Raw genomic sequence first — 18,770 nt, 5'->3', positions numbered from 1 at the left:
ATATTAGTACCTTTTTTGTACAACTTACATGGAAATATGAATAAAGGCAATATTTCACTTTTTTTAATGTTGGGGTCAATCATCAAATTTCAAGTTCATTTAGGGGATTTTTTCTGCTGTTAAACACAGTTGCCGGGTCATTTTGAGGGTTGACTTTTTTCGGAAAATTAACATTTCAGAAACATACCAAAAACTCTACAACTAAATGAGAATGTCACAAGACCGTTTTTTGTTACCTGGGTAGACCTTAGAATTTTGCATACTGATAAGGCATAGAATTTATGTAAGATTTCACAACAAAATCTTCCTTAAAAGTCTTAAAAATATACGCTAAACAGGATATGGGTATACAAGAGTATTGATTAGCAAAATCACAGAACATCACAGAATCTACAGCTCCAAAGTCCAAAAACTCTGGGCCGGAACATAATCAGAGGGTGGAGCTGAAACACACAGTGATGGAGATATTAGAAGAGAAACTGTGTCATCCCTAGATCAATAACTTTGCCCATTTTAATTAGACAACAATGACAGTCACTTACTTTAGATAATTTATACTCAAATAATAAATCATAATAGAAGACAATTAACAAAAACATTGGTGTCTTTAATCCAGCAATAAACTGGAAATCAATTAGTTGATTTGTTGTTCTCCTGTATCTTTCTGTTTTACCTGTGTCTTCTACGGCGCATGAAGACCACAGCTCCAACCACACACAGGAGTGCAACTCCAAGCACTACAACAGGAATCACTATAGACACAGTGCCTACACCTGGATCAAGATCTACAAATAGAAATTGATAATGAACATTTTCATCTGATCTTAAAGAGCATACGGGGCCATGGGATAACAATATATGAGAACTGCCATAGTCATAGACAAAAATATTGGCACCCCTGCAACAATGTTCTTGGAGAACTGGTGCATTATCTGACAGAAGTGCAGGGGTGCCAATATTTTTGTCCATGACTGTAGGTAAAAGGCGCATTTAAGATAAATAGCTCCTCTGACAATTACCCAGTTTGACATCTAGTTTGTTGTCCAGGCTGAGGTGTTCGGCTGTACATGAGTAATGGTGTTTCACTCTTAGTTCCTCTCTGCTGACCTCCAGGCTCTTCCTCATCTGGTACGTCTCATCTCCATTAGGTAGCAGCTCCCCCTCAGTGATCTGGTGGTCAGACACAGGCTGGCCGTCTCTGAGCAGGGTCAGGTTGATGTGACGGGGGTAGAAACCAGTGGCCAGGCAGGTCACTTTGGCCCCTCCAGAGTCTGGGAGTGTCTTCTGGAGGAGCCTGACTCTGGGCTTCACTGCAGAGGATGAAACGTAGTTGTTAATACAAGTAATCCTACTCTCTAGAGCAGGGGTTTTCAACTGGTTTTGTCCCAGGGACCACCATTCTGACTAGAAAGTAATTCACAGCCCACTGATGTGCCTGCACACGCGTGCGTCGTGCTTGTAACCGCCACGCCCCCTCCCCCCGCACAGATATTCTGCCTATAACACTTAAATATGTGAAATTATCAGGGTACATTTAAATATGTGAAATTATCAGGGTATATCGCTAGCCGCTGCCACGCCCCCTCCCCCGTGCACATATTCCGCCTGTAGCACTTATCAGTGTAATCTGGAAATGTGTTGAAATATCAAAGCGAATTTATAAAAAAAAAAAAATCAATGATTAACTGATCAACATGCTCATGTCGTGGACCCCCTGCAATGCTGTCGCGGACCACCAGGGGGCCACGGACCCCTGGTTGAAAACCCCTGCTCTAGAGAAAAAAGGAATCACTGAATATCTTATTTAATAAACACAAGAGACAACTATCTTACCTTTTCTCATCACATCATTTTTCTTCATGTGAAGCCAATTCTTCAGGAATTTAATGCAGATTGGGCTGTAAAAATTTGTGTACATCCACTCCTCCACTTCTTTTCTGCCTTGGCTCCACTCTATCTGCCAGAAACCTTCAGTCTGAAGAGTCTTCTGTTTCACATTGAATTGCAACACTGAGTCTTTCACTCCGTTGAACGCATTGAATAGTCGGAGTGGACCAGGGGTGTCATCATCAAGTAGCTCACAACCAGCCAATCTCTGCAGAGTATGGACTCCTTTGGCTGAGAAAAATAAATGAGTACCTCCACTGAAATGGTCGTACAATGGCCGCTATATACAGCAAATATTGTCAATATTACCCACTGTTGTTTTCAGTTAGTTTTCAAAATGAATATTAAATATGAACATAAAGATGAGATGTCTGACCTTTTATTTCTAATGGAACCAACAATAATACTAAATCTCTGAAGACAAGTTTGGCCAGGTAAACATCAATATCTGACACCACTGGGTTATTTAAAAACTACAAGAACTGAGAAAGTGCTTTGTTTCAAAGAAATTTGTTATGTTAACAGTTGGGTCTGGTCGAACAATTTATTCACTTCTGGGCATTCAATGAGTGAGGCTATGCTGGAATAACCCCACTCGGACTAATCACCGCTAGTAATCACTCTGCGTTTGATTTTCTTAACCATTGAATTGTTCAACGTCAACATTCCACTCATTCAAAGCGAGAGATCAGAATGGCAGGCAGCGATTTTACAACATTATATTTGACAGTTTTCCACTGAGGAAAGGGAGCAAATGGAATAGGGGTAATGTACAAATGAAAGGAAAACGTTTAGCAGAAAACCTGGGCCCTATTTTCACTCATTTTGAGTCAAATATTTAGTAAAGACAAAAGCGATCAAAATTGGTCCAGTATTGAGTAGTTGATTATCGTAGGGAGGGGGATGTTTTCTAATGTTTACAAAAGAGTTAACTCAACTACAGGCACTGAAGGGGGTGCTACGTTCCAGCCAGGAAGAGATGTCAATAATTACGTTCTTATATTCGCCACATTTCTATTATCTCAAGTGGCATATACAAGCACAACAAGTGATGCTGACTGTATGAGTTATGAGACTACAATAGTTGTATAGTTGAATCAGTGGTAGACTCTGTTATTTGTAATAGATGCAAAAGGTTTATAGATTGACTAAACTGCAGATTTGACGACTTTATCCAGTAGAGTGTAGGACAGATACTGAGATCAAGGCAAACTTAGTAGGCTAACACACAAACGTTGTAGATTAAGCTAATTTGTATTTAGCAATCTCAGTATAATGCTAGCTGAATATAAATATGTTGTACTAATGTTACAGCCTAATGGAAGTTTAAGACATTTTTAACATTTCAAATGTATTATTTGTAGTGTGAGATAGTGGACTTGTGTTTCACTGGTAGGATTTCTACACTCTTGGTGATACTGACCCAAAGTGACTCAAAGGACATGTAAACACCTGGTCACCTTATATACATTCCTGTTTCAAAGCAATGAACCCCATCCCATACCTACACTGCAATAACCAGTGATAGTGCTGAATAAATGGCACTTGAGGAGGCACCACACTTACCATGTGTATGGTTGAACTGGTGTGCATAGAATAAGCCTTTCATGCTGCTTTGTAGGACTCCAAATATAAAGCTTGCATCTTTTTGCTCTTCATCTTCATGTTCTGACTTAAATTGTCTGTAGATCAGGTTGTTCACATTTGAATCATAGTAGGCCACCTGGATGTCATCCAGCATCACCACCGAACTGAACTCTGGAAACAGGGTGTCTCCAACGATCAATGTCGAAAAAGACCACAGAGAATGAGAGCCTGTGAAAATAAGTATGAACATGAATATATAAAAGTATAGTCTATGCCCTGTGTAAACTAGTGAGATACGATTTCCATAAAACCTGACACCTCCATGATAATACATGATACATGATAATGTATACCTACTCTGTGCTCTAATGAACAGATCCTGATCTTGTAGGAAACACTGAATATCGACCAGTATATAGACAATCTAGAATTCCTGGGACACAATTTTGGGAGCATTAAATTAACAATGAAATTAAGTCAATTAAATGAACACATGTAAAATGGATGCCAAGCTGAGGGATGAATTGAAAATAGCAGGGGGGGGGGGTATTTAGGCAAGATCAGAGATGGAGTATTAGACTGATTGAATACATGTGCAGTAGGGCAATGTGTCAAGTCTGTGATTCTGGCGAAAGGTTTTTTTGTGAAAAATGTTCTCTCTCCCTTGTAGCATGTTCCAATTACTGATGGAAGTGGAAACATTGCTCCTCACCCCCACTACTCCTCAACTACGCATATGGACAGCCAAACTCTACTCACTCACTCTGTTCTTTTTCTTTCTCTCCTAATCCAGACTATCCTCGCTGCTGTAGTCTCTCCACCCGGTCTACCCGTAGAAACCCTCTGCCAATTGCACCCACCGCCACCGCACTGCCGTACACTTACTCTACCTTATACCCTATGCTAGCATTTATATACAATATATAATATTGCCACCATCAACATGTTTCTCTGCTCCTACTCCCCTTACCTCTGTAACAGTAAACCTTTGAGCACAGTGTATACCCACTAAACTGGTCTTGTTTGTATCATGTATTTACCACCGGATTAGGGGTGGGCGATATGACCAAAATCTTCTATCACGGTATTTGTAATTTTATATCACGGTTACGGTATATATCACGGTTTATTATACGTAGGGTGACCAGATTTGGGTTTTTGAAAAAGAGGACACTTCAGTCGAAATGTGTCCACAGACATTTATTTATTGACCCTTAAGAACACTAAGGTGAAGAAACAATACTGCCTCAATAGGCTATTGGCCTAAGCAATACTGGCCAGTATCCATTGAATCTTTAAATAGTAAAATTAAAGCAAAGTGTAGGTAAAATTAGTCCAGTGCTTATGTTTCAGTGGTTCTTTAATGTACTAGATAACTCAAGTGTTAAAACTTTCTTTTCAATGTGTGTCCATATGTTAACGCAATAATGATGAGATATTTTCTTTATATGGCCACATATTAAAATAAGAAAATTAAGAAGTTGGCCATTACACATAGACATACAGTCGTGGACAAAATTGTAGGTACCCTTCCGTTAAAGGAAGAAAAAGCCACAATGGTCACTGAAATAACTTGAAACTGACAAAAGTAATAATAAATAAAAAATGACAGAAAATGAACTAATGAAAATCAGACATTGCTTTTGAATTGTGGTTCAACAGAATAATACAAAAAAAAAAACGAATTAAACTGGCCTGGACAAAAATGATGGTACCCCTAGAAAAGATTGAAAATAATTTGACCATAGGGACATGTTAAACTAAGGTGTGTCCTCTAATTAACATTACAGGTATCTTCAAACTTGTAATCAGTCAGTCTGCCTATTTAAAGGGTGAAAAGTAGTCACTGTGCTGTTTGGTATCATGGTGTGTACCACACTGAACATGGACCACAGAAAGCTAAGGACAGAGTTGTCTCAGGAGATTAGAAAGAAAATTATAGACAAGCATGTTAAAGGTAAAGGCTATAAGACCATCTCCAAGCAGTTTGATATTCCTGTCACTACAGTTGCACATATTATTCAGAAGTTTAAGGTCCAGGGGACTGTAGCCAACATCCCTGAAGGTGGCTGCAAGAGGAAAATTGGTCAAGGTACATCAGTGTCAGATCGCACCATCATTCGCTGTTTGAGCCAAAGTCGACGGAGGAGGACACCACTGTTGAAAGCAAATCATATAAAAGCAAAACTGGAATTTGCCAAAATGCATATCGACAAGCCACAGGGCTTCTGGGAGAATGTCCTTTGGACAGATGAGACAAAACTGGAGCTTGTCAGTTTCAAGTTATTTCAGTGACAATTGTGGGTTTTTCTTTCTTTAAATGAAGGGTACCAACAATTTTGTCCACGTCTGTATATACATAGACGCTCCATTGACAGCCTCTGCCCGTTGCTGCGACGTGCTAACGTGATGACGAGGTGATGACTGGCCTGTAAACAGACGCAAGTAAATGATGGAGCTGCGGTTTTTCTGGATAAAAAGCACTATAGCGTTTATATTTCTCAACGGATTTCACTGTCGTTTTTATATTCAAGGGTTTATGATCTACGTGGAGTACCAAAAAAAGTTTTGTCTCTTAGAATCTTAGAATCTCGTTGGTTTGGCCGCAAACGCCGTTGACATACATACATGTATATGTCTATGATAATCGCTGCTAGACGCTCACTGTTCTTGTGCTCTCACAGCTCATTCACTTTGAAATACTGAAAAGAAATCTAAACTATCGAAATAGTGCATCTTTAACTACTAATATTTGACCATCATTGAGAAAAATGGAACAGAATCTGTAAATAAATGCCTACACTAGACACTTTTCAGTCCATATTTTTCAGTATATTGAATCTTTCCCAACAGTCGAGGATTACTCAACAAGTAGGCATGACAGTCCTTGCAGGTTATGTGCTTAAAAATTGTACTGGGTATCGTATTATACGGCTCTTCAGAATGTTTAAAAAAGTTCCGTTGATTTGAATGGGCCACCCCAAAGTTCGCAGGTCTGTAATTTCTTTATTTTCACTGCTGCGAAAATGTAATGACCGCTGACCATCTTTCATATCATTCCGCAAGTAGTCCGGTCATTTAACGTAACGGGAAGTAATGGGTTGCTACGCAACACCTGAAACTTTAGAGTTCTATTTGCCAGAAGAACAATTTTTTCTCAGCAGAAATCACAAAACGGCAACAAAATCGTTAAAGAGGTATTTTTGGAGGAATGTCTATCGTTTTGGCGAGTTACTGTATAATAAGAGGGATGATGTATAGTTCGGAGGTCATTATCTAAAAATAAATCGATTGGATTTCAAAATAAGTGTATACCGCGGTTGAAACGGTATGGCCAAATCTCTCCCGGTAGACACATTTCTACCGTTGCACGGTATATACCGTCATACCGCCCAGCCCTACACCGGATGTCTGTATATATATTATGTACACCTACCAAATGCAGGATATTGCATCTCCTTCTGCCACACAACCCTCCCCCCATCCCTCCTTCCTATCTCCACCCGGCCGACCTCAAGCAGATGGGTCCCCCCTTATGTGACGTGGTTCTGCTTAAGGTTCCTTCCTGACTAACAGGGAGTTTTTTTCTTGCCCGTGTTGCCATTGTGCTTGCACTAAGGGGGTTCAGGCTCTGGGCTCTGTAAAGCGCCTAGAGACAATTGTATTGTTATGGCGCTATATAAATAAAATTGAATTGAAATTGAATTTCTATTGATTGGCTGAATTGTTTATGAATCGGCCCATTTTTTGAGTGCACACCCATAACGAGATAGCCAGTAGACAGTGAGGAGCAATTCGCTGAATATGACAAAAAGTTTATAATCGTGCAGGAGATGGTAGCTTCTTATAGAGAAAAATATATATATTTATTTACAAAGGGGGACTACCCACCCTGTGACGACCCCGCCTCTTTTGGTTGCTGGGCAGGCTGCTTGTCTTTGTCTGTGTGTTTTGTGTTGCAGATTCCCAGCAGGTGTGGTCGGCTCGTCATTTATTGGTAACACCTGGGCCCGGTGTTCCCAGTACTATAAAAGAGAACATCCCACTGGTTCCATGTAGTGATGGCGAAATGAAGCTTAATGAACCTTCGAAGCTTTTCAGCCAGACGTGTTGAAAAAAGGTTCACTACTCGAAGCTTCGTTCGCTCTCTAGTGACACCTGCTGGTCAATAAAAATACGGTGTAGAAAAGATTTTCTCGGGACAGTGAATTTGTTCAATTTGTTGTGGTGCGCAAGGCGTGCTTAAATAACATGCACACAAACGTATGGTGAAAAAACGTACCTTTTCTATTCTTTTCTTCTAATAATAGTTTGACCTATGGATTGAAGTGTTGTATGGTGGCACAGCGGTTAGCAACGTCTCCTGAAAGCGCGGACTACTCAGTTTCAAATCCTGGGCAAAGCTAATTTTAACCCGATGCTTTGGATAAAAACGCCTGCTAATTATTTTTACTCTCTTCTGTATGCTGTATGAACAGAGGGTAGTTAAAGTGCTTTTGGAATACTGGTCAGTACTTTTGTAAAACCAAGGGTAGTGAGTGCTTTCACTGACAACTGGTCAGTGAAAGTGCAGGGCACTGAAAAGGGGGCGAAAGTGCTTTGTGCAACTGGATCAAGGGCGTTCTCTTCCTAACTGGCTCCATAACTCTATCTCAAATAATCTATACTACTAACAACACCAAACAATCTAAATCTCCAACTACCGCTTAATCTCCAACTATCGCTAAATCTCCAACCACTGACAACAACAACCACGAATACGAGATGGGAATTGGGACATCGTATAGTCAAAGCGTCCCGCCAAAAGTGAACGAACAAACCACTTTGTGAAGCACTTGATTCAAATGAGGCTTCAGACGTCACTTCGGCACTTGATTCGTCATTTCGGCAAAACTATACAAGCCTCGATACGCGCTCCGTCTGGAAGTGCTTCACTTTCGCGACACAAGCTCCGAAGCCTCTGGTTCATTTTATTACCATTACCATTCCCTTATCATATGAATAGCTGTCATTTGCTAATGAGCAGGTTGTTAGGAGCTGAAACCTCACTCAGAGACTGAAATGTTCAAGAGATCAGTTCTATTCTCCTTACAAAGTGCTTATTTATATTTTAGTTTTGAACTGTATATATTTGAAAAGTAAAGGGTTCAAGGTTTCTGTGGGTGTTCTTTAACTCTCAGAGCTTTGAAGGCATATTGACAACAAGAAAATATTTCCCCACCGGTGGGAAAGGGATTGAGGATAAATAGTTACATTTCATCACGTATTGACTAATAATAGACATGTAGAAAATCGTCTCGGTTACTTACGTAACCTCGGTTCCCTAAGCAGGGACCAGATATAACGAGAGTTGCGTGTACAGTGTTTGCTCTTGGATTAGATTACGTTCAGTTTCTTTTCCAAGACAGATACGTCTGCGTCATCCCTATTTAAGGGCTCCTGAGGGGGCGGGCTCAGGAGAGCGATTGGACATATCTCAGCCTTCCGGCGTGAGTGAGTGGTGCTTCGATTGGTCCCATGACTACGTCATGTCCCTTCCGTTATATCTGGTCCCTGCTTAGGGAACCGAGGTTACGTAAGTAACCGAGACGTTCCCTATCGCAGCTGGACTGCTATATAACGGAAGGGACCGTATATCCTCACGTGTGATAATACAGTGGCAGCCAACACACACACCAACTTTATTTTGCTTTTGCCCTCCTAGAGGTTCATACAGCAGCTGGTGGTGAACATTACAGGGCATTTTCTTTGTACATAGGCTAAGGGGATCACCGATCCCCTGCCCGTAGAAAAACCCATAGATTGGTTAATTCGCATCGTAACACATAGGCGCTGATGAACACATACATCACTTAACCATTCTCAGGCTCCGGGGATTCAGAGATCGCCTGCCTGTTGAACACCTTGTAAGAAACTAGGTTCGGCCACATCTAACATATAGAATCTAATGAAAGTGTGGCGAGAACTCCAGCTTGCAGCTTTACAAATTTCTTCCACTGAGACTCCTTTCAATAAGGAAGGAGACCCCCCCGCGTAGAGTGCGCATGCAGCTTATTCAAACGCTCCTCCTCTGCTGACGCGAAAGGAGGAGGCGAGAACACTGCCAACTCAATCACCTGATTGCGGAATGGGGTTGCCACCACTTTAGGTGTGTAAGCAGCATTAGGTCGCATAACCACTTTGTCCCCAGCGATCGAGAACTGAAGGTACGATGGGTTGACGGACAGGGCTTGCATGTCAGCAACGCGCTTTGCTGACGCCAGTGCCTGTAACAGCGCGATCTTTAAAGAGACAAATTTTATGTCCACCGTCTCCAGGGGCTCGAATGGAGGCCCTGTAAGAGCACGTAACACAACCAGCAGATCCCATGAGGGTATGAGGTGCCTGTCAGGCACCCTGAGACGTCTCACTCCAGCCATAAAGCGTGACGCTAGAGGATGGCTGCCCGGGGAATTGCCATTGATGCCTGCATGGCAGGCTGAGATGGCCGCCAGGTATACCTTGAGAGTGGAAGCCGCCTTCCCCTCATCAAACAACTGCTGTAGGAATTCTAATATGACGGCCAGCGTGCAGTTGACGGGGTCGCGTTGACATGCGACACACCACCGCTCGAAACTACGCCACTTCAGCGTATACAAAGATCGGGTTGACACCGCCTGAGCACTCTGTATTGTAGCCACCACCCCGTCTGACAAGCCTGATGCTAGGAGCCTGCTCCTTTCAGGTGCCAGGCCCTGAGATGCCACAGCTCTGGCCGGGGATGCCAGACAGTTCCGTGCGCCTGCGATAGGAGGTCTCTCCGAAGAGGCAGCTCCCAAGGCGGTTGCACCGACATTCTGTTCAGATCCGTCAACCACGGCTGACTGGGCCAGTGGGGGGCTACTAACAGCAACTCTCTGCCCTCGTCCGCTATCCTGCACAGCACCTGCTGGAGGAGCGGGACCTGGGGAAACGCGTACAGAAGCAAGCTCGGCCACTGGTGGCTCAGTGCGTTCACGCCTAGCGGAGGGTTGTCGCCCACCAGAGTGGGCAGCAGGTGATCTGTCTGTTGGCAAACAGATCCACCTGGGCCCTGTAAAAATGCAGCCAAATCTGATCGACCACCTGAGGGTGGAGGAACCAGTCTGCCGCCTGAGGGTCGCCCCTCGATAACAGGTTCGCCCCGTAGTTGAGGTGGCCTGGAATATGAACTGCTCTGAGGGAACGGATGTGAGCCGCCGCCCACAGGAGCAGGCGGTTTGCCCAGTGGTACAGCGACGGAGAGCGCACTCCGCCTTTGCGGTTTATGTACGTCCTTACCAACACCTTACCACTTGGGCAGAAAGTGCCGCAGCGCTAGGAAAACCGCTCACAGTTCTAATACATTTATATGTGATTCGGCCTCTGCTGCAGACCAGCGACCGTTCACATATCTCCCCTTGCAGACCGCCACCCACCCCTTTGTGGAGGCGTCTGTGGTTACCACTACGCAGCGCATCACAATGCCCATGGGGCCCGACGCCGCAAAGAACTGCGGAGTCCTCAAGATCGCCAGGGCTCTCCTGCATCTGGAGTTCACCGCTATTCTGTGGTTTCTGTCCTTGGTATAACTGAGTTTCAAGGAGAGATACCATATTTGAAAAGGCCGCATACGTAACATCCCCAGAGGGAGAGCGATTGCGGCTGATGCCATCATGCCTAGCAGTCTTTGGCAGCACAGGGACAAGACTGTCTGCCCCAGCTTGAACTGATGTACGCATGACCTGATGGCTTTTATTCGGTCTTGAGACAGACTGACCTTCATTGAGGTGGAGTCTAGAGTCATGCCTAGGAAATGCGCGGTTTGGCCTGGGCGCAGAACGCTTTTTCCCTTGTTTATTACAAAGTCGAGGCGGTGCAAGTGTTCCACCACTAGATGGCAGTCTTATATCGCTGCTGCTCTTGAACGAGCACAAAGTAGCCAATCGTTCAGATAACAGACGTAGCCCCTGCTGTCGCAACGGAGCGATGGCTGCTTCCACGCACTTTGTGAAAACCCTCTGTGCCAGAGCTGGAACTGGTATGCTATTCCTCCGAACGCAAACCGCAGAAATCTCTTATGTTTGGGGTGGATCGAGACATGGAATTAAGCATCCTTTAGATCTATCATAATGAACCAATGGTTTGGCCTTATGAACTGAAATAGCCGGCGGGGAGTCAGCATTCTGAACTTCAACGGCATGAGCGCTCTGTTCAGCACACGCAGATCTAATATTGGCCGATAGCTTCCGTCCTTTTTGGGGACTAAGAAGTATCTGCTGTAGAAGCCTGTGTCTGCCTCCTCGGGAGGCACCAAACTTATCGCTTCTTTTCGGAGCAGGGAGTCTATTTCTTTTCGTAGGAAATGAGACTGTCCCCGCGGCACCACTGATTGGACCACCCCTCTGAATCTCGGAGGGGGGCCGGCGAACTGCAGCGTGTAACCCACTGTGATTGTTTTTAGTACCCATGGCGACCCAAGGCATCTCCTCCTCGTCCGAGACGTGCTCGTCCGAGAAGTCGAGCAGACTCTCGTTGTCTAGGCGCATGAGCTAGGATCGGGTAGCGGACAATGCACATTTGCAGACAATGGCTCCCACTCGACCGTCTCAGATTTGGCTGAAAAAATCCAAGGCTGTTCATACACTCTTAATAGGTATAGTCCAAAATATTAGCTCTCTACTCGCAATAGTTTTGTCACAAAAAGATGTTTTTGGGACGTAACTCTAAGCCTGGTTCTATTTCGCGTAAGTATATTTCCTTGTGGCAATACTGGAGTACTGCAGCAATTCGGAACTCTCCGAGCGGCGACACGCAGTTTCATCATCATCATCATCGTCATCACCACTGTCACCATTAGGGCTAATGGTGAAAGGCCAAATTAATGTTTCGCTTAATAAAATCAATTCGAATAATTCACACATGAATGAAATTCACGTCTAATAGGTATTCATTTTAATTCCACACGTGTAAAACATTTCGCTCAATCTATATCCTATAAAAAGCCTGATAGTATCTTTGTTTTCAGTAGAAGATATGGCTGCATTGGCGTTGTTAGAAGATATTGCCAACCGGGCAATAAGGAGAGAACGGATTTTTCGAGATCGCGCAGACTTTTTGAAGAATGGCTGATAAGCAGGTACTGCTTGCCAAGAACGGCTCTGTTAGAGCCTGGTGCCCAAATGGGCCCTCGTCTACAGAGACACACCAGATGCAACCAGGCCATACCCGTTCAGGTTCAGCTTTTGTCTGTTCTTGGGTTCCTTGCTACAGGAACGTTCCAAAGAGAAATGGAGACCGGTCGGGTATAGCAGAATTTTCCCGATGTTCTTCGCGGTCTAATCCGTCTATGTCCGAAATATATTACATTTCCATACAGTGCCCAGGAACAGCGGAATGTGAAAGAGGGTTTCCTTCATAAAACAGGGTTACCAGACGTGATAGGTGCGATAGACTGCATTCATGTTGCCATACGGGCTCCACATTTCAACGAGTACATTTATATTAACAGGAAAAACATTTACTCAATAAATGTGCAGCTCATTTGTGATGCTAATATGGTAATCCTGAACGCTGTTGCGCTGGCCAGGGTCGACACACGACTCCTTCATCGTGCGTAATTGCTGGGAACCGACTAGAGGATGGAGCAGGCAGAGACGGCTAGCTTCTAGGTAAACACTTAAAAATAAAAAATAAATCGTAGCCTAAGTTGGTTCTTGCCATGGCTTCTTACCCCGCTTGCGCTGACTGAAACAGACGAGGAAGCCCACTTTAATACAGCCCATGCCCGTGCGCGGTCGGTAGTGGAGCGCAGCATAGGCATGCTGAAGGGAAGGTGGCATTGTTTGGATGCATCGGGAGGGAGGCTACTCTATGACCCCAAAAAGGTTTGCCAGGTCATCCTTGCCTGTTGTGTGCTACACAACATCTGTGTTAGCCGTGGCATAGAGCTAGCAGAAGAGGAAATGCGCATGGACCAAGACGACCACCCTCCCATCCCCGCTGGCGAGAACACGCACATGGTGGTTTCTACGCAACATTTTATAAATGAGGGCCCTTTAGTCTTGAGATAATAGACTAGCCTATCATTGACCATCCTTTCCATAACTTTCCCCATTTGAGAGGTCAATGCTATTGGTCTACCTGATAGTTATAGAGTGGGATCCTTTCCTGGCTTCTTTATGGGAATAACTACTGACTCTTCCCAGCAACTTGGAATAATGCCCTCCTGCCAGACCTTGTAAAATAATTTGACTAAAACTTCTTTACCTCTTTCCTCAAGGTTTTCCAACATCCCATAGCAGATGCTATCCCAACCTGGAGTAAATTTGCCTAACTTTCTTAGTGCATTATTAAGCTCTGTAACTGAGAACAGCTTATCTAGCACTCCTCCCTCTTCACTACTCCCCTCTCCCTCATCCAGAAGGACATTCGAATACCTAGCCACAGTGTCTGCCCTTCCCTCCTTCTCCACTTGGCTAAGATTGTCTGAGATGTGCACCTTCACTAAAACTTTGGCTATCAGCTCTGCTTTTCGCTTACTACTTGTCACTATACTATCACCATCTTGCATCACTGGGTACCCATAGCTTCTACCACACCCTCTCATCCTCCTAATCATTCCCCAAACTCTTTCTATAGGGGTAGACCTCCCAATGGAATTACAGAACTTTATCCAGTACTCTTTTTTACTTTTCCTTACAATTCGCCTCACTATTGACTGACTCCTCTTATATTCAACTAAGTTTTGAAAATGATGTGTTTTTTTTCCAGAATTCTAAAAGCTCTATTCCTATTCTTAATGGCTTCCTTACACTCTAGTGTCCACCAAGGAGCAATCTTACTACGCATGCCTGGCTTGGACTTCGGGATGGCCTCACTTGCTGCATATATTATAGTGTTACTTACAAGTCCTCAACAACCTGATCATTTTTGATAAATAACATCCCATTCTCACTAATTTCCTGAAACATCTCCCAATCAGCTTCTTTCATCTTCCACCTACCCTCCCTACTAATGCTTTCATTAATCATTTCCATGTCAGTGTGGATCAATATTGGGTAATGGTCACTACCTATCGTACTTCCTCTCAGCACCTCCCATTTACACTTATTAGCTATCGCTTTAGATGCTAGTGTGATGTCTACCACTGATTCTACACCCCTAGATACATCTATTATTGTACCTGTTCCATCATTTAGGCAAACTAGTCCTTTCTCTTCAATACATTCCTCAATAACTCTCCCATTACTATCATCTTTAAATCCCCAAACTGTACTGTGCGCATTAAAATCCCCACACCAAATCACCTTCCCGTTTAATCCTCCCCATACGTCTTCCAAATGCTCAACCTCCAACTGCTTACAAGGAGTATAAAAGTTTATCACCTTAATACTCCCTTCTTTACTCTATATCTCTATTGCAATAAAATCCCACTCATCTCCTCTCCTAAACTCTCTAATTTGCAAGCCCTCTTTCACAAAAATAGCGCACCCTCCACCATTCCCACCTTGCCTATCCCTCCTTAAACTTGTGTATCCTTTTATAACTAAATCTAAACCCCCCTTAAGCCAGGTTTCCTGAATGCAAATAACATTTAGTCTAACAGGCATTCTCTCAATAAAGCCTTTAAATTCGTATCCATTGGCAATGAGGCTTCTGGCATTCCACTGCAGAATTGCTAACATGCAGGGGCGTAGCTATAGGGGGTGCAGCAGGTGCGGCTGCACCTGGGCCCGTGAGGTGTCGGGGCCCGTAGCCGAGCCCAAAGATATACACGGGTAAATTAACGGTCCCCCTATCAGCGAAGGTTGCATAGCGGGCCCACTCTCGATCCCTGTACAGCGTCAAATTGTCTGAGGTCTGCTTATGTTCAAATGCGCGCTATTTGAAGAGTGGTTGTAGTGTCAAATGCTATATATACACCTGAAAGGGCAAACTTATCTCAGTCATGGGTGTGATTATTTTTTGGGAAAAAGTAGCAATTTATAACAAAATCATATGCTTATCCTACATACACTATAGAAACTATCAAAACACTATTCAATTAAATGAATAAGTTCTTATTTTCTTTGGTATTTTTGTGATTAGCAATGATGATTGCTGGGTAATATGTATGTTGTTGTCCAATGTCAAGTCTCTATTTGATCATGTGACAATACAATACGCTATAGTTAAACCAATTCTGATAACCTAGGTCTGAAGGTCTGATAACCTAGCTCATTGAGCACTGCACAGCACAACTTTACTCGTAACAATGCCTTTTAAGCACAAGAGTGGAAGTAGAAAAGGGCAAGAGAAAAAAGAACAGGAGGAGAAGGCGGCAAAGCTGCCTAAATTAGATTATTTTGGCTTTTGAATTGCCGTCAACTAGTCGCCAGCCCACGGAGTCAGCAGTGCAGCAGTTCAGCTGGGATCAGAATCGCTGTTTCTGCCCTCAGTGGTGTGTCAGCAACCATGCAACAGTTAACAATTGTTACGGTAAGAAATGTTCCTGCTGAGCGTCAAACAAGACTTAGTTCATTGTGTACACACCAATCACTTCTGAAATATGTAAGGTTGATTAATTAAACACTATTTATATCGATAACAAACACCTTTGATTAACGGTTTTTTTTAGACGCGGTTGTGGAAGTAGGGAACGCTACGATTTTTTTTTTAGCGTTCACTAGGGGGGCCCGTCATAATATCTTGCACCTGGGCCCGTCGTTACTACGTTACGCCACTGCTAACATGGCTCTGGTTGAGATGCTGACTCAACCCCTTCACACTGAGAAACCAACCCATACCTTTTCAAAAGTCAATTCCTTGACATACAGAAATAATCCTGCATCTTTCATAATAATCTTGACCTTATCTCTCTTTGAGCTGACTTGTTCACAGTTTGTTACATAAGCTATGAACAGAACCAGTTACTCTGTACTGATTCCTTCACATTCCTTATTCACTGGCTTTGTTGTTTCTCTTTCTTTGTTTTCTGTATCAACCACTTTGATTGCCTGAGCATATGTTATCTTTTTCTCTGCTCTCACCTGTTGCACTACCACAGCCCTTTTCCTTGCAGGGCAGCCACCATATGCTGCAGTGTGGCCTCCCCCACAGTTACTACCCTTTATTACCTCACTCCCACATTTATCATACTCATGGCAGGACCATCTGCAGGCGACGATATTTCCTCCTTTGATGTTCTTTTTCAACTCCTCCAACTTTTCACCAAGAGGAATTCCAGAGATCACACCCCTTACCTTCCTGTGTGCACCAAACCTCTTTATCTCATACACCTCTTTTTTGCAAATTGTCGTTAATCGCATAGCCTTATCTCGTTGTCCAACATCCTTACACTTAATCAAAAGCCTACCATCGTGCAGTACTTGTGCCAATTCAACCTCCCCAACTGATTTCTTAAGCGCCGTAGTTAACGCAGAGAGACACAGCCTGAATATCATGTCCATCCTTGAACTTCATAACCACCTTATACTCATCTACAACTCTCCTTCGCACCAGTCTACCCTCAATTCCCCCATCCTCCCGTGTTCTTTTTGTCGCCCCTTCATTTCTACCCCACGCTGGAATCTGCCTCCATTTCCCCTCCTCAACTTTTTTTTCTCCTCACTCTCCATTCTCCCAAAACAATCTATATTCAGACTCAGTCACAGTTCAGATTATGCACAACCGCCAGTAGAGATTTATGTATAGCCTATATTTTTTTCCAACTCCTTCACACACATAAAAAAGTTTTTGAAAAAACGCTGAGCCCCCGCACAACCACTCCACTCCCTTATCCCTCTCTCTCCCGATCAACAAAGACAAACCCCATATATCCATTACCCCATTAACAAATAGGACACAGGTGCGCTGCCTCGTCGCCCACACAGCGGAATACGGGCGGTCGTTCTGGCCCGTAAAACATCCCACAACAAAACTTCCCTTAATGTCACTAGCTTACAATTTTTTACTTCAGAAGATGATCCGAAACAAATAGTGTACGACACATTGCAATCGGCAACTGCAGTATTCAGGCTAAATAGTCTATGTAAAATAAGCATTACCTGATTTCACAGTTGAGGAAATCTGGAATGAACAGAAAAGGAACATTAGCTGCAACATGGTGACAGACGTATCCTGTGTTTCTTTCAGTTATTCGGAATATAATGCCCCTAGTTTGTACTTCTCTCGCCAGCAGTAGACTACTAATGGAATGTTCTTGAGCAACTGAGAAGTTCCCACCTCCGAGTGGAAGAATACACCTGAACGCCTGTCAGACTCGGAACTTCCCCTTTTTCTGGCTTCCTGAACGCACGATTAATGTGAGCTGTGTTCCTTATTGGAATGATTTGTTAGAAAAATGCACCACATGCCCCAGATATTTCGATACATCTGCTGCTAAAACCTGCTTAAACCTATTGTAAATTAGTGTTTTAACACAGTCATAATTAAAACAAAATTATACCATATTCGGATAAAGTCTGTGGAATCTGCCATGCACCTTGACTTTATCCAGTCCATTTTAGGAAATGCCCAAGATCAATTAATTCAAACGTTAAAAGAGTAGTATGTAGTGAGTGTTGATGCAGGTGCTCAACGCTAAGATTGATCTTGAGACTCCTGGTACAGAGCTTTCTCTTGGTGTTTTTACTTCTGTTCCAGCTTGCAGTGATTGCTTGCAGCTCCAGTCATTTGGTGTCCTGACTCCTGATGCATTGATATGAGTATTATGTGATTTGAAGGACTTAGAACCTTAGAACAGAGGTAGAACCCCACAATTGTGTCCATCATAATGATTATGGACGCTCCTCAAACTCTGTACAGACATTTTTTTTCTATTCTTGTCAGTCTAAAAGTAACTAAACTTCCTTTGCCTACTGGTGAAGTCCACACCGGTACCTGGTAAATACCATAGGAGGAATGCTGCTGGCAGTATGACGCTGTGATGGTATGATAGTGCATGAAAACAACTTTTAAAATCAAAGCTGGGTAATGTGGCATGCAGTGGCATGCACCCAACCGGTTTTTATCTTCTTTATGGTTCCTCTTCCAGTCTTAGTGCACACAGGTAAGATAAGGTAACCACACTAGAATTGTTTGGCATCTTTTCTTAACACCTTTCCTTTAACTCTAACCTTAATCCTTAACATCTTTATCTTGTAATTAACAGACGTCATTCATTTTCTGTAATATATTAAGTGTTTTAGTATTACGTTTTTTAACTGCTGCCAATTCATTAATTACATTTTTGTGTCAAATGATCATCAATATGTCCCCTGACAGGTTCTCACTCCTTATGGATTCTTTCAACATTC

At 43.2% G+C, this 18,770-nt stretch overlaps 1 protein-coding gene across 1 annotated transcript; it reads right to left on the bottom strand.

The window, feature by feature from the left end:
* Window positions 1–335: 335 nt before the first annotated feature.
* Window positions 336–12,020, bottom strand: LOC105906732 (major histocompatibility complex class I-related gene protein-like). The gene is made up of 6 exons (XM_031571163.2): window positions 11,939–12,020; window positions 3,512–3,702; window positions 1,834–2,167; window positions 1,020–1,310; window positions 674–785; window positions 336–443 (listed from the first exon to the last, which is right to left on the bottom strand). The coding sequence occupies exons 1-6, from the start codon at window positions 12,018–12,020 to the stop codon at window positions 431–433; spliced, it is 1,023 nt and encodes a 340-aa protein (XP_031427023.1). The 3' UTR covers window positions 336–430.
* Window positions 12,021–18,770: the final 6,750 nt, after the last annotated feature.

Source organism: Clupea harengus, chromosome 7, assembly GCF_900700415.2.
Source record: "Clupea harengus chromosome 7, Ch_v2.0.2, whole genome shotgun sequence".
Lineage (NCBI taxonomy): Eukaryota > Metazoa > Chordata > Actinopteri > Clupeiformes > Clupeidae > Clupea > Clupea harengus.
Note: the sequence above shows the minus strand (reverse complement) of the source record. Positions and strands in the feature narration are given on the sequence as shown.